At 40.7% G+C, this 15,632-nt stretch overlaps 1 protein-coding gene across 4 annotated transcripts in view; it reads right to left on the bottom strand.

Annotated features, from left to right (window-relative positions):
* The window catches only part of LOC140205987 (cytosolic phospholipase A2-like), a 190,187-nt gene that overhangs the window by 43,672 nt on the left and 130,883 nt on the right, over positions 1-15,632 (bottom strand). For all 4 annotated transcript variants that reach the window (XM_072273964.1, XM_072273962.1, XM_072273963.1 and 1 more), the window contains one exon: positions 13,945-14,040. In XM_072273964.1, coding sequence (XP_072130065.1) covers positions 13,945-14,040 — 96 coding nt within the window. The remainder of the gene's footprint in view (positions 1-13,944; positions 14,041-15,632) is intronic.

Genomic DNA, 15,632 nt, shown 5'->3' with positions numbered 1-15,632 from the left:
CCATTTCAGAAGCTTTACCTCCATTACTTAAGTAGAAGTCTGAGTCAAAAGGTAATCACTTTGTAAACAGACTTTGGGTATCTGTAAAAGAGTTACCCCTCATAAGTCTTGTGTCAAATCTATTCTTGCAGTACTCTCTGTATTTTTATTTACAAATACTAAATGTATTCTATCATATTGTTAGTTTTCTTGTATTAATGTGAAACTGATATCACCACACAAGGAATAACAACACTCAATAGGAAAGGATTATGACACGTCGATTTTGATTTTATTCCTTCCTAGTGTATAGGTACTGAGATAGCCATGGCATTTCTCTGTGACTGACTTAGTCAAGATCAACTGATACTGTGCCAAAAATATGAAATCTGGAATTTATGATTGTCAGTCTTATTAAAAATATAACAGATCAAAGTTTTACAGGTCACATCCCATCCTCCACAGTTACAATACTAAAACTGGTACACAGGTGTAATCACAATTTGACAGTTTTACGAAGACAATTCTAGTTAAAATATGAAATATGTTAAGTACTGAATTGTACAATTTTGTATGACTTTAAAATGAGAAGAAAATTATAATTGAGTGAATGGCCCAATATTCCCCCACTCAGTCCAATTGGTACAGATTTACCAAGCTGGAAAAGGACAGTTATATGGTACTACAATAATTATCATCAGCGATAGGTGGCTAAAGAGAGCAAGAGCATTGTGCCGTAGAGCCAGGAAAGAAGGAAAGATCAGCCAGAATCAGCTTGTGGATGTATTTTAGTGATCACAATGCAGCAAAACTGATTTTACCTCATCTGATCTCTAGGGGTCTGCACTGAGTAGAAATTGATATGTTGCAATGTAGTTGCAACTTCTGTTGCAATTTCTATTTTGTTATATATTTTAATTAGCAAGATAGATTTAAACTTTTCACTTTTATAAATATGAAGTGATGCTTAGATCAAAAACCTAAGCTGCCATCAAGCGTCCAGCATTCAAAAGGGCTGTAAAAAAAAATCACTTCAAATCTTGCTTTCAGCCACATAAAAATGACGTTACTATTTCTTGCATTTAAAATAAGGAAACCATTCTTGGTTTGTTATTTGGTTGAGATGGAAACAGAAAATGAACTGTTAATAAACTCCAGCGGTTGTGTCTTCATAACGTAGCAATAAATATTAGTAACTGTTTGGGTGCAATTAAAACAAAACATTTTCCATGCAAGTGGAGCTCGGAAATGATTTGAGTGATCAATCCCCTCCCAAACCACTGAAGCCCCTACCCCCCCACAGTGCATGTTTACTCATACACATTTGGAAAGTATCAGGAAAGAGTCACTAATAGAATCACTCAAATAGAAGCCGGGAGCGTCAGCGCTCGAGTTCATGTCTGGCAGTGTTTATGCCTGGAGTAGAGCAGTGTGAGAATAGCTCTTTGTTTTTTTTCCTTTATGCTTTTACTCTCAGTTTGAATCATACTCGCTAACTGGTGGAAAACATGACTAGAAGACCAGCAAACACGAGGAAATCTGCAGATGCTGAAATTTCAAGCAGAATCTCCCAGTGGCCACACATTTTAATTCCACGTCCCATTCCCATTCTGATATGTTCTATCCACGGCCTCTACTGTAAAGACGAAGCTACACTCAGGTTGGAGGAACAACACCTTATATTCCATCTGGGTAGCTTCCAACTTGATGGCATGAACATTGACTTCTCAAACTTCCATTAATGCCCCTACTCCCCCTTGTACCCCATCCGTTATTTATTTATTATTATTTTATTTACATATATTCTTTTTCTCTCTCTCTCCTTTTTCTCCCTCTGTCCCTCTCACTATACCCCTTGCCCATCCTCTGGGTTTCCCCCCGCCCTCCTTTCCTTCTCCCTTGGCCTCCTGTCCCATGATCCTCTCATATCCCCTTTGCCAATCAACTGTCCAGCTCTTGGCTCCATCCCTCCCCCTCCTGTCTTCTCCTATCATTTTGGATCCCCCCCCTCCCCCTACCACTTTCAAATCTCTTACTAGCTCTTCTTTCAGTTAGTCCTGAGGAAGGGTCTCAGCCCAAAACATCGACTGTACCTGTTCCTAGAGATGCTGCCTGGCCTGCTGCATGTGTTACTAGAAGATCAGCACTGGGGGGTGGTCAGTAAGCTGGAGTGATCAAGAGAATCAAATACAAATTGCATGTGCCTACAACTGACGGGACTCTACTGATCATTATTACATGTCACAAGGAAATATTTCTAGAAGTGGGTGCATGGCTTGCAAAACCTGGGTCAAAATTCTTTCTGGTTTATCAATTGTTCATCACTTCTGGAAAAAAAAACATAAATGAAAGCGAATTCTTCAGAAAGGTGCTGTAACACATTAAAGAGAAGGATTGTACGAACTTCTGTGATTTGTTTTCAGAGGTTTACACTATTGTACACAAAGTGTAAGTGGGGTGCATCTTCTTCTGCAGCCAATTGACATTTTCTTTCAGCTCTGACTTCAGCATTGTCAACAGCAATGCTGGGATTTCAAATCTAGACTGCCAATACAAAACATATTATGACAAAGGCAAAGAAAACCATTTCTGACTTTGTTGATTAGACATTCCAAAGACCATAAATGTCATAATGCTACCACTGGGAAACCAAACAATACAGTGTTATCAAGGACTGCATCCTCAGGTCCTGACTCGGATCTGGGCCGTACCCTCCAAATATCTGGACCTGCCTCTCGTTTTTTTTTTTGCACTACCTTACTTCCCATTTTTCTGTTTATGATTTATAATCTAAATTTTTAATGTCTACTAATTTTAACTATTTTTAATATTTTTAATATTTAATATTTGTAATCCAGGGAGTGTGAAGCACAGAATCAAATATCGCTGTGATGATTGTGCGTTCTAGTACCAATTGTTTGGCGATAATAAAGTATAAAGTCTCAGTTTGCAGTGTGCAGTGCATAAAACATCTCACTTTGAGATCTTCAAAACTGGAGGGGTGATTCAATCACATAAATGAATAGGAATTGGCTCATGTCACAAGTCATGATAACACAATCTAAGCTGAAGTGTAACTCAATAGTGGAGGCAGTGCTCACAGTGCCCGTGACCCGAATTTAGTCTTGACTTCAGTTGCTGCCTGGGTAACACTTGCACATTCGCCCTGTGCTTCCTCCCACATTCCAAACACGTGTGTTATTAAATTCATTTGCCACTGTCAATTGAACCTAATGTGTACGTGATTGGCAGAAGCCGGGGTAGGGCAGGGGTGATTGATAAGAATGTGAAGTTGGTTATACAGAACAAGCTGCCAGAGGAAGTGGTAGAGGCAGGTACAATTACAACGTGCAAAAGAAATTTGGACCAACTCATGAATATGAAATGTTTCATGGCACAGGGGCCAACTGCAGGCAAATTGGAATAGCGCAGGGAGACACCTTGATTGGCATGGTCCACTTGGGGTGAGGTCTTGCTTCCACACCGTATCTCTATGTGACTAATTAATTGCTATTGAAGCTAGCTTCACTTACACAGGAGTTACAGGCAGAGTTGGTAAGCACACACAAAACAGGACAAGGCCATTCATACCCTCACACCCGCTCTGCTATCCAATATCATACTGGCTGATTTTTCATCTCCACCACATTCCTGAACTAAATGATATCCAAAGGTGTCTCTCTTGAACATATTCAAAGACTCAAAAATGATCTGTTTGTCACACAGAGCAATTAGGTACATCGCACTTGGTTAGAAGACTTCGAAGATTTACCAGCCAGTGGATGAAGAAATTTCTTTGCTTCTGCCCTGAATGACTGAATCCCTGTTTTCAGACAGTAGCAGCTAGTTCTGTACACCCCAACTGCGGGAAATGAACATTCCATATCTACCCTGGCAAGCCCTAATGCTCGTTTTCAAATATTTTCTGGAGAGACCAAAATCTCCTTTCATTCCATATAAACTTCCTGCATTTTAGCAAAAAAAAATACTAAGTTTTTTTTCATGAATAGGGTAAAGGTCATACCATTAATAAAATTTAACTTAGAATTGTAAAAGCTCCACCATGGACAGTCCCACACCCGACTGCAAAAGGAGAAGGTTTGAGCATGGGGCTAGTAACCCCATCCTGTAAAATCCCAGAGCTACAGAGACACCAACAGAAGCCCTTGGGAGGGGAAGGATTTTCCAAGATGGGCTAAACCTGGGGACAACTTAAAAGGTTGGCCCAGGACAAAGGACTCTCATGAGTTGCTGTTGATGGCCTTTACCCCAGTAAGGACAATGGGCTTGAGTAAGCAAGCAGAATTGGAAAGAAAATGGTGACAATCCTGTTTGATCAAAGGAGACTACTCACCAGCAGGTCTGGAAACTGGACCAATTAGTATTTAAATTGGGCAATGCCTAATTTGCTTAGCTAGGCAACACTGAGGGGAAAGAAATTGATGTAAGTCAAATTTAGAGCTCCCAGCCAATGCTGTTTCTTTGTGAATAACTATTCTGTATGTTAGTCGAAGCTGCAGGCCTGTAGTAAACAACCTCCACCAATTTGAGGCTAACAGTCTGACTTACAGGGCGTATAGGACCCTTGCACTGACACAGTGCAGATAGAGCTTTGTGTAAACCCCCAGCAGACAGGAGAGTTGCTGCATTTGTAAACACCAGTATTTGATCTGGAAGTTCTGAATACTAGGGACAGCTAAAAAATGTTACGGCTTGCAAAATGAACTGGTGACATGTTTCCTCAATTGAAATGTATCAAGAGGTAGTTGACATGACCAGAATTCCAACTAAATACAGAAGGAAGTAGCCTGAAGGCAACCTTGTGTATACCAGTGGTAGACAACAAAATGGCATATTCTTAGTCAAAAAATTAAACCCATATGAAATGCACTTATTGCGGCAGTGGAAGGTGGCAAATGAGCAAATAAAACAGAAACCACTGAGTTTTTCCTCTCTCTCTAGACAGTAGAGAAGCTGATTCAGGCTTTATTTAACTTAAGCAAGTTATTTACCTTCAAATTGACCAAGCATCCTGTTTAAACTAGATTGCTTCTCATGATTAGACTACAAAAAAAATTCTTTTGAGATGCTCATACTTACCCAGATCTTATCTGTTTCATATGCATAAAAATTCCATTAGTGAACTATTGATGTTAATCAGTAAGACAGAATCGGCTGTCTTCCCTCCACCACTCTCATTTCATGCCTTCATTATATCCATACAATTTCAAGTCTTCTTAAAAAGACTGGAAATCTTCTATTTTACATGTATTTTGTGAATAAAGTGAAGAGAATTACAAATCCATTTCTTTGCAATGAATTCGTCCTATTTTAGCCTCGAGGTGGATTCTACAAGACTTGTACAAATCCTTGTACAAGTGTTGCTACCACAGAGTTACACAGATAAAATACTGGAGGAAGTCAGCAAGTCAGGCAACATCTCTAAACAGTCAACATTTTGGGGCAAGATCCTTCTTCAGGACTGGAAAAGGAGGAGGAGGAAGCCTGAATAAGGAGGTGGGGCAGGGGAAGGAATATAAACTAGTAGGTGATAGGTGACACCAGATGAGAGGGAAGGTGGGCAGGTGATAAGTGGAAAGAGTAACGGGCTAAAGAAGATGTCTGTGAGGAGAAGAGAGCGGACCTTGGGAGAAAAGGAAGGAGGAGGGGCACTAGAGGGAGGTGACGGGTAGACGAGAAGGAGTAAGAGGGAGTCAGAATGGGGAATAGAAAAAGAGAGAGACTGGGCTGGGCGGAGAAATTCCTGAAAGTTAAAGAAATTAATACTCATGCCATCAGGTTGGAGGCTACCCAGAGGGAATATCAGGTGTTGCAACTTCAATCTGAGAATGGCCACGTCATGACAGTACAGGAGGGCAAGGACCGATGTAACGATTTGCATCCCTTTGTTGTTTCCACCGCACCCTCAGCCATGAAGCCACTTGTAAATTCACTTTGAAAGTTTGCCAGCTCCTCTATTTTCAATGAGGAAAAATAACTTCCATACTGGAAAGGCTTAAATTATAACATTGAAGTGAAGTTTATAACCTTATCACCATGAACGTTTAACAATACCAAATATCCTTCTATAAACCACCATCTTACACACAGCATGCACACTTTACTTAAAGGGGAAACAGAAGCTCTAAGCTGGATACGAGATAAGTGAGGCAAACACTCTCCTCCCCGACTTCGACACATATCAGCTGGATGCTGGCCTAATACAGACAAGCTGCAGTGGTCAGCTGCTGACAGGAAAGGCACTTCTGGCAGCAGATGGCTGCTGCCTGCCAAAGAAACTTCTGACACTTCCAAACTGCATCATCAGCTGAATATTCTGCAGGATCCCATGAAAGGCAAAGTGGGAGCATGAAGTCTTTCCGTGGAGTTTAGAGGAAGAGAATCTGCAAATACTAGTTTCCCTGTCCTGGTCAGGTTACACTGAAGCACAATGCAATACTGCTCTGGGAGATGCTGCATGGGTATTTTCAGCATTTTCCCATCTTTATTTCACAGTTCCCACACTTGCAGTTTTGCCTTTTTATACTGCAACCAATCTGATGGAAAGCAGTTTCACACAGATGCTGCCTACCAAATCAATGTTTCCAACATTTTCTGTCTATAATTCAGCCTTCTGAGAGCTAAGGGCTTACAGACTGTGTAAGAAACTCTGGGAATCAACTTCTGTACGTTTCTCTAATTGTCCTAAATTCCACAGAAACACCAGATTAATCTAATTATGTAATAAAAATCAGCAAGGGACAGCCACCCAAAAGCGAGACAGGTAAAACTGGGGATCGGCCAGAAGTGTTGCCAACATACATAATCCCCTCCTCAAGAAAATGATGACCAAGGTAAATGACCTTCAAAATAGCAGTAAAAGAACACAATATTAATCGCAGCATGCTGTGTTTCTTTTTCCACATCATTTGAAGTGAAAGTGAATTAAGCCAGTGTCCAAAGAGATTAGTCAAGTAATACTGGAAAATCATGCAACTAGATGCTGGAAATCTGAATTGAAAAGAAAAACTGCTGATCACTCAGTAGGTCAGGTGGAAAAAGCGAGCTCATGGGAATGGGAATGGGATTGGGATTGGGATGCTACCAGGAAATCCTGCCTTTTGTGGCAGATGGAACAAAGATGCTCGACAAAGCAGTCCTCTCCCTGCGCCCCCCACCCCGCACCATTTATGTCATGCTTCACCAATGTAGAGGAGGCCACACATGGAGCACCAGATACAATAGATGGCTGCACAGACTTACAGGGCCTAAATCGTGATGAGGGAGAAGGTGTCGGGGAGGTGTAGCACTTGGTACACTTGAAGGGATAAATGCCAGAAGGGAAATCAGTGGGGAGGGTCAAGTGAATAAGGAGGCGACACTACACCTGTGATTGCATGAACATCAATTTCTCTAACTTCCGGTAATTTCTCCTCCCATATCCCTTTCTTTCTTTTTCCATTCCCTGTTCTGGTTCCCCTCTCACCCTTTCGCATCTCCTCACCTGCCCATCTCCTCCTTTCCCTTCTTGCATGGTCTACTGTCCTGTCCTATCAGATTGTTTTTTCTTCAGCCCTTTATCTCTTGCACCACAGATGCTGCTTGAGCTGTTCGAAATTTCTAACTCTTCCTCCTTTTTTTTTAAAAAGAAAGAACATAGCCCAGTTTAGAAAAAAAAACTGCTCTTAACACACAACACCAAATAATTAAAGGGGGAGTAAAATGAACAGAATATAGGGGAAAATAAGAGAAGCAGTTAACCAATTGACCTTTCACACTTGCTCTGCCGTTAAATTTAATCATGGCCAATCCTTCATTTCAATAACATTTCTCTTCTGATACAATTTGTTGACTTCTAGGTCTAGAAGTCACACTAGACAAATACACCAACTTGACTTCTTTCTACAGAGTTCCACAGGACCATCTGCTTCTGAGTAAAGACATCTCTGTTCACCTCAGTCCTCAATGTCTTACTGTGTATCATGAGACTGGGAACCCATGGGAAACAGCTTCCTTGCACCTAGACCGTCAAGCTTTTCTATCAGACTGCTCATTATTTTAAACTCTTGTGATGGCAGATCTTGACAACCCAATCTCTCCCCACAGACAGACCCAGCGTCCATGGAATCGGTTTGGTGAACCTTCTTTATACTGCCTCTGCACCATTATGGATGGAGAACAAAACTGCACAAAATACTCTGGGCCCTGTAAAGTAATGGGAAGGAACCTGGTTTGGTAATTCTTAGAGAAGATTTGTTAGAAATGCTTCAAAGTAACTTAAAATGATAAATTCTAGAATGCCATGTCATACCTTTAGGTTAATTGTAACCTGAACACAATTGTGTCTCATTCAAACTAGATTATATGTACTTTTCAGCTGGAACAGCAATAAGGAGCTGTGTCCTGGCTGACTTTTCACCTCCTTAATCAAGGGGCACTGAAGATATTTTCAAGGTGTTCCATAACTCTCAAAGATAGAGACTGAACAGAGTCTGTCAGAGAATGTCTGCAACATCATAAAGGACAAACCACTCATTTTGTGAGAAAATAAATATTTCTACATTGTCATACATACAAGAAATATCAAGTTTCACACATGCTCAGCCAATAGATTTGACTGTACAAAGAAGCCCTCTGTAAATTTTTGCAATAGATAACTGTCTGCCATTGATAAACATTGTTCAGCACTCCAAATTGGAGATTTTTAAGAGACTATTAATAGCTCAGTGCTTTTCATGACATCATCTGCTTACTACATGTGACTGCATTTGAAACATATTTCACTGCATGTGAAACATTAGGGAAATCCTGTGTAATGTGATATGTTATAATACAAATTCATCTTATAACATCCTGGGTACTAAAAACAAATGAGTCAAATCAGTATGCTGACATTTAGAGTGATACATACAATAAGTCACTTGACATTAAAGCCTGAAAAACTGCTTAGTACAATTAACATTTGTGACACTAAGGGACATCAGGGAGAAATTTCCAGTATCTAGTTCTGTGGTTAACAGCTAAAACTAGGATGGTTTCTGTCCGAGATGCCTCTTCCACGTACACAATTTGTGGGCCTACTAACAATATCCCTAGCAAGCATGGCAATTACAACAAACAGAGCAAACTTATTCCCAAAAATATATGACACTGAATAATTAATGTAGTAACTTTGAAGTCTTATTGCTCCAGATTTCAAATATCAAAGTTTAAAAAAAAAGTTTAAATTTATTTTCTGAAAACATTTTCTTCCACTGTGAAGTTTCTAGATTCCTAGAAGTTTTATTGTGCATAGTGCCTCAAATAAGTGAAAGGAATACCAACTATTTTTTCAATTAGTTTTTGAACAGAAAATAAATGAAATGAATGGGGGGGTGGGGGAGTTGGCTTACTTTGCATCACCTGATGGTGTAGGATTTCTAGGGCAATCCCTTTTACATTTAAGTTCCCCCCTTCCTCTTTACTTAACTCATTTTATGCTCATGATTTTATATGGAATGAAATATTCTGATTGTTTTATTTTGATTGAAGGATACAGTGTATTCTGGTTAATTGGACCACCAGTTATTTTGGACGCTATGCCGCTTAATCAGAACAGGAGACTGTTGCCCAGCAGTTTCTAACCAGCGTTAATAGCCCTAATGAAGAATCTCGACCTGAAATGTCGATTGTTTATTCATTTCCATAGATCCTGCCTGACCTGCTGAGTTCTACCAGAATTTTGTGTGTGTTTCTCTTACTTGTGTCAGTTGCGTGCACTTGTGTGGCCGTTGAACACTACACCGTGTTTAGAGTTGCCCGTGTTCATGTTGTGTTATCTATTTGGGCTGACGGACACTGATTCAAAAATTGGTGATTTTTGATCATTTTGATTTTTATTTTGACTTTGAATGATTACGACACTAATTCATTCAGGAAGGCAGTCTATTATCTGTACCAGGTGTCTACGTTGATTTTGTTAATTTACAGTCAAGCAAGAGAACACGGCAGAGTGCATTGGAAGAATTCCTCCATTGATAACTACTAGGAACTAATACACAGTTTTATAGTACTGTACTAGTATCGTCAGTGTTCTAATATGTTCTGTATTTCATTTAAATACATAATTTGTTAATCAGTTAAATGGTAATTTGTCTTTTTACACCTTTTTAAGTATTGCACCTGAATCCTAGCGGGACCAATATCCTGGCAGGGAGATTAGCAGGGGCTACTGTGGTGACTTTAAACTAGAATGGTTGGGGGGTGGGAATCAAATTAAAGAGGCTAGGCGTGAGGAGGTTAGTTCACTACAGGGGGATGGGAACCAGTGCAGAGAACAGAGGGGTGTAAAGTGAGGGTAGAAACAAAAAGTACTATGGAGAAAAGTAAAAGTGGCAGGCCGACAAATCCAGGGCAAGCATTAAAGAGGACCACTTTTCAGCATAATTGTAAAAGGACTAAGAGAGTTGTAAAAGAGCGCCTGAAGGCTTTGTGTGTCAATGCAAGGAGCATTCGTAATAAGGTGGATGAATTGAAAGTGCAGGTTGTTATTAATGATTATGATATAGTTGGGATCACAGAGACATGGCTCCAGGGTGACCAGGGATGGGAGCTCAACGTTCAGGGATATTCAATATTCAGGAGGGATAGACATGAAGGAAGGGGAGGTGGGGTGGCGTTGCTGGTTAAAGAAGAGATTAACGCAATAGAAAGGAAGGACATAAGCAGGGAAGATGTGGAATCGATATGGGTAGAGCTGCGTAACACTAAGGGGCAGAAGACGCTGGTGGGAGTTGTGTACAGGCCACCTAACAGTAGTAGTGAGGTCGGAGATGGTATTAAACAGGAAATTAGAAATGTGTGCAATAAAGGAACAGCAGTTATAATGGGTGACTTCAATCTACATGTAGATTGGGTGAACCAAATTGGTAAAGGTGCTGAGGAAGAGGATTTCTTGGAATGTACGCGGGATGGTTTTTTGAACCAACATGTCGAGGAACCGACTAGAGAGCAGGCTATTCTGGACTGGGTTTTGAGCAATGAGGAAGGGTTAATTAGCAATCTTGTCGTGAGAGGCCCCTTGGGTAAGAGTGACCATAATATGGTGGAATTCTTCATTAAGATGGAGAGTGACATAGTTAATTCAGAAACAAAGGTTCTGAACTTAAAGAGGGGTAACTTTGAAGGTATGAGACGTGAATTAGCTAAGATAGACTGGCAAATGACACTTAAAGGATTGACGGTGGATATGCAATGGCAAGCATTTAAAGGTTGCATGGATGAACTGCAACAAATGTTCATCCCAGTTTGGCAAAAGAATAAATCAAGGAAGGTAGTGCACCCGTGGCTGACAAGAGAAATTAGGGATACTATCAATTCCAAAGAAGCAGCATACAAATTAGCCAGAGAAAGTGGCTCACCTGAGGACTGGGAGAAATTCAGAGTTCAGCAGAGGAGGACAAAGGGCTTAATTAGGAAGGGGAAAAAAGATTATGAGAGAAAACTGGCAGGAAACATAAAAACGGACTGTAAAAGCTTTTATAGATATGTGAAAAGGAAAAGACTGGTAAAGACAAATGTAGGTCCCCTGCAGACAGAAACAGGTGAATTGATTATGGGGAGCAAGGACATGGCAGACCAATTGAATAATTACTTTGGTTCTGTCTTCACTAAGGAGGACATAAATAATCTTCCAGAAATAGTAGGGGACAGAGGGTCCAGTGAGATGGAGGAACTGAGCGAAATACATGTTAGTAGGGAAGTGGTGTTAGGTAAATTGAAGGGATTGAAGGCAGATAAATCCCCAGGGCCAGATGGTCTGCATCCCAGGGTGCTTAAGGAAGTAGCCCAAGAAATAGTGGATGCATTAGTGATAATTTTTCAAAACTTGTTAGATTCTGGACTAGTTCCTGAGGATTGGAGGGTGGCTAATGTAACTCCACTTTTTAAAAAAGGAGGGAGAGAGAAACCGGGGAATTATAGACCGGTTAGCCTAACGTCGGTGGTGGGGAAACTGCTGGAGTCAGTTATCAAGGATGTGATAACAGCACATTTGGAAAGCAGTGAAATGATCGGACAAAGTCAGCATGGATTTGTGAAAGGAAAATCATGTCTGATAAATCTCATAGAATTTTTTGAGGATGTAACTAGTAGAGTGGATAGGGGAGAACCAGTGGATGTGGTATATTTGGATTTTCAGAAGGCTTTTGACAAGGTCCCACACAGGAGATTAGTGTGCAAACTTAAAGCACACGGTATTGCGGGTAAGGTATTGGTGTGGGTGGAGAGTTGGTTAGCAGACAGGAAGCAAAGAGTGGGAATAAACGGGACCTTTTCAGAATGGCAGGCGGTGACTAGTGGGGTACCGCAAGGCTCAGTGCTGGGACCTCAGTTGTTTACAATATATATTAATGACTTGGTTGAGGGAATTAAATGCAGCATCTCCAAGTTTGCGGATGACACGAAGCTGGGTGGCAGTGTTAGCTGTGAGGAGGATGCTAAGAGGATGCAGGGTGACTTGGATAGGTTGGGTGAGTGGGCAAATTCATGGCAGATGCAATTTAATGTGGATAAATGTGAAGTTATCCACTTTGGTGGCAAAAATAGGAAAACAGATTATTATCTGAATGGTGGCCGATTAGGAAAAGGGGAGGTGCAACGAGACCTGGGTGTCATTATACACCAGTCATTGAAAGTGGGCATGCAGGTACAGCAGGCGGTGAAAAAGGCGAATGGTATGCTGGCATTTATAGCGAGAGGATTCGAGTACAGGAGCAGGGAGGTACTACTGCAGTTGTACAAGGCCTTGGTGAGACCACACCTGGAGTATTGTGTGCAGTTTTGGTCCCCTAATCTGAGGAAACACATCCTTGCCATAGAGGGAGTACAGAGAAGGTTCACCAGATTGATTCCTGGGATGGCAGGACTTTCATATGAAGAAAGACTGGATGAACTGGGCTTGTACTCGTTGGAATTTAGAAGATTGAGGGGGATCTGATTGAAACGTATAAGATCCTAAAGTGATTGGACAGGCTAGATGCAGGAAGATTGTTCCCGATGTTGGGGAAGTCCAGAACGAGGGGTCACAGATTGAGGATACAGGGGAAGCCTTTTAGGACCGAGATTAGGAAAAACTTCTTCACACAGAGAGTGGTGAATCTGTGGAATTCTCTGCCACAGGAAACAGTTGAGGCCAGTTCATTGGCTATATTTAAGAGGGAGTTAGATATGGCCCTTGTGGCTATGGGGGTCAGGGGGTATGGAGGGAAGGCTGGGGCGGTGTTCTGAGTTGGATGATCAGCCATGATCATAATAAATGGCGGTGCAGGCTCGAAGGGCCGAATGGCCTACTCCTGCACCTATTTTCTATGTATGTTTCTATTTCCATGAAACTTCAGCTAATTGGGACAGCTGCTTAATTGGGCCAAAATGTACTGGTTCCAATATATCCCAATTAACCAGAATTTACTGATTTCAGTCCACCTGGTTGCTTGTTTTGCGGAGAAGTGCAAAAGCTCCCCTCTAGAGGGCATTGTGCTGACACAACTCACCAGTTTACAGAACTCAAACTGAACCTTACCCCACGTATTGCTGACTGCATCTAGTTTTCTGCAGAATCACACAATTTCCCCTTGAGTGATTAAGTACAACCTTCTGAGCTAAAGATGGGAGACAGTTAACTGATACATGCAAAGAGCCCTGGGGAAAGGATCAATATTTGTCCAGGGCCTGTAAGAGTATGTTCCAAGAAGGTCATGAAGAACATTTCAGTGTTTCTGAAAATGCATTCATATAAATCCTAGAAGTGTAGAATATTTTGTGAGTAAGTTTCACGTAGGTAACAGCATCCTGCAGGGATTTTCTTTGGTTGTTGTACTGTTGAATGTGTTGGGAGTGGGGACAAGAAATAAAGAGTATGATAAATAGTACAATGAAACAATTTAAAATCTTACGCTGAGGTTTAAGATTGAATAACGTGTGCAGTACCTAGCTCTTCTTCCATAGTGGTGGTGCCTTGGTTGCTGGAACTGCTTACTCCAAGCACTCGATTGAATAGTATGGAAAATGCACTGCCCCAAACACCTATCAATGCAATAAAGGAAAATAAAATTAAAACAATAATGATTCCACTAAAAAAAAGTTAATACTACAATATGAATAGAAGCAAGATGGGAGAAATTCATCGTGGCTGAGTGAGAATATTGGCTACCAGTTGCACTTATGATTGACATCTGGTTCCACTGAAGAGGATGGTGCATATAGCCAACAGCCTGTACGCTTGCTCTCACGCACAACCAGTGACCAAGGACAAATTTATCCACAACTTACGTGCCATATCAAAAACTGGATGAGACCATTTGACTGGATTACAACAAACTACATCATACTAATCTGTCTTCTACCCACTGTAAAATAGGGTCAACGAAACTACTCCGTTGGCACCCTGTCCGCCCGAACACAGATCTTATTGCAGCCCCATTGTTCTTCAATGAGGGTTATATTTCTGCTCCAGTAACCTCTTCCTAGCAACCGAGCCAGGGACAGGTCAGATATGCACACAAAGCACTAACTGGTGCGGCTCATGCTCCCATTTCTTTCTTTATTTTACAGCTGTCAAGTACAGCGTTCCAAAAAGGTAGCTACTATGAAAATACTCAACATTTAACAGAACAGAAGAGCAAAGAGAGCAAAATGTACATCCGTACCTTTCAGCAGCATATAGCAAGGCAAAATGCAACATTAATAACTCATTAAAATTGTGCTGCTCTCTGGATGTGGAAAAAGCTAAGGGTCATTGAAATTAAATGTGCTAGCTTCAAATTAAATTCAGTTTGTGAAGCAGTTCAGCTTGCAGTGCAGCTATTGTAGCTGGTTGGGTGTCCAGTACTCCAGTGGGAAGAAGACAAAGAAGTATGAAGTTAGTTTTACTAATTTGAACTCAGAATTGAAAAGTCTATTGATCTTAATGAACATTTTAAAAAAACTCAGGAAAAATACATAATGCAGAGTAAATCCACATTCCCTACTTTCATTATTACAAAGTTAAAATTATCTGTTTTTTTTTCCCTCTGAAGATTGTCCCATTCATTTTAACAAAGACAGAATAAGAGTTCCAGTAATTTATTCTTGGAGGGATATAATTTCATTGTCAGATTAGCTGAATAGTCCCAGCTCAGAGACAAATTATCTGTCCAGGAAGAGTTATAAAAAAAGATTTACAAGTGGCATCCTAAACATTTTCCCGATCTACACTCCATCTCCATTCTTGATATCCTTGGTCCAATTCCTGCAAATAATCCCATTGATACTAATGAAAACACTGCTCGATCATCTTCTCTATTATCACCCCAAAAATCCAGTCAATAACAAGTCTCTTTAACCTGCGACAATTGAAAGCCTGAAAAACGAATTGCTAGAGAAAAATAGCTGGAACTTGTGGTAGGAGCTGATGATGCCTACTATGATCCATGCAAAACATATCTGGGGACAAATTCTACTCATTTATGATTAGACTCCCTATAAAGCTCTGGAGAAGTTGAGCCAAATGCAAGTTGATTAATTCAATAAGAGTTTTCTTTTAAGCAGGTTGACTTAATAGAAATGTTAAAATTATTATTTGATAATAAGCTATTGGCATTGTCCAGGACAACATTGACCAGAAAGCCCATTTTTCA

Source organism: Mobula birostris, chromosome 12 (genome assembly GCF_030028105.1).
Source record: "Mobula birostris isolate sMobBir1 chromosome 12, sMobBir1.hap1, whole genome shotgun sequence".
Lineage (NCBI taxonomy): Eukaryota > Metazoa > Chordata > Chondrichthyes > Myliobatiformes > Myliobatidae > Mobula > Mobula birostris.
Note: the sequence above shows the minus strand (reverse complement) of the source record. Positions and strands in the feature narration are given on the sequence as shown.